At 40.3% G+C, this 1,368-nt stretch overlaps 1 protein-coding gene across 1 annotated transcript; it reads right to left on the reverse strand.

Moving 5' to 3' along the window:
• On the reverse strand, positions 1–1,134 carry LOC131056402 (F-box protein At5g49610-like). Its single transcript, XM_057990775.2, has one exon. It carries the CDS (start codon positions 1,132–1,134, stop codon positions 1–3), a length of 1,134 nt encoding a protein of 377 aa, XP_057846758.1.
• Positions 1,135–1,368: the final 234 nt, after the last annotated feature.

Here is a 1,368-nt window from a genome sequence, read left to right on the forward strand (position 1 = left end):
TTAAGGCCACCAAACATTGTTGATCTCAAAAGCACGAACTGATGTTGGACGTGTTTGTGTAAACATTGCCATCTGTCTTCCTTCAATCGTCCGCATCAATCTTCCTTCTTCATCAAACACAACAATTTTATTCCCCGGCAAGTGCACACAAATCCATCCACTGCTATCTACAACTACTTGTGCACTTCTCTGGCTACCAAAGTCGTTCACAATCCCAGTATACACAACTTCGCTACATAGACTCCTCGGCAATTCTGGCAGTCCTGACCATCTCTCTTCCCTATCATCTTCATTCAACCTCCATAACCGCAGATCCTTACTGTACACCAAAACCACCTTCCCATCATACCCAGTTAACTGCCAATGATAAAAACTTTGAGAAAGGAATCTATCTGTTAACTCTGGATGTCTAATAACATCCCAATGCTTCTTTGTTATATCTAATGATACAACATCCAATCTGCATTGGTTCAGCCCAAGGTAAGTTGAGTTAACCCAATAAAATCTTCCTCTAGAGTACACCCCTTCCCCCAACGGGCAAACAAATATCACTGTATTCATCTGCAATTTCGTCCAGGCATTGGTCTGTGAATTAAAAACATCCACCACCACATTGCTCTCCTCTCCGATGATTAGAGTTCTTCCAATGATTAAGATGCAGACCCTTGTGGAGCCATCGAATGCCAATCCAATGAAATCATATCGTCTGAGTTTAGGAGGGGGAAGCTCTTTCCATGTCTTTGTGACAGGATTGCAAATGTAAAATAAAGTTGGAGCTTCATCCTTGGAGCAGCAGAGCACGCTCTTGCAAGAAGCAACAACATTGATTGAATCAGGTGCCAAAATTTTTAAGGATAGTCTATGTAGATGAGAATTAGACGGTGGTTGAAGTAGATATAAATTGTTATTGAAAGAGTTTATCCTGTGCGAAGGATACAGACGACAAATAATAAAAGCAGGGGTAGAACAGGGATGTACAAATTGTATTATTCTTTGGAAGCCCTGTGATGGAGAGAGAAGAAATTTCCATTGTTTACAAACTGCTCTGAACTTCGCAGTCAGCAAAGTGGGCAGCTTGGCTAAAACAATTACGAGTAGTTCTTCTGGTAACCTGCACCATATCTCCGAATTCATCTCTATCTCTTCTTTTATTGAAATTTATTTTTGTGAAATCTGTACCTCTCATATTCAGCTTAAATTAAAAGCAATTGTTTTCTGGGTGATTCCCGGATTTTTATTTCGTCGCACACTAAAGAGAAAGAACCTCACGGATAGATTTCATCCAATTTCGTCATATGAAACTTGTACGCTATGGTAGCTGTGATAGAATTTCAAGAAATGTCTGCCGAGCTGAAGTGCCGTATTTGT

The sequence above is a fragment of the Cryptomeria japonica genome, chromosome 7 (genome assembly GCF_030272615.1).
Source record: "Cryptomeria japonica chromosome 7, Sugi_1.0, whole genome shotgun sequence".
In the NCBI taxonomy this organism is placed as follows: Eukaryota; Viridiplantae; Streptophyta; class Pinopsida; order Cupressales; family Cupressaceae; genus Cryptomeria; species Cryptomeria japonica.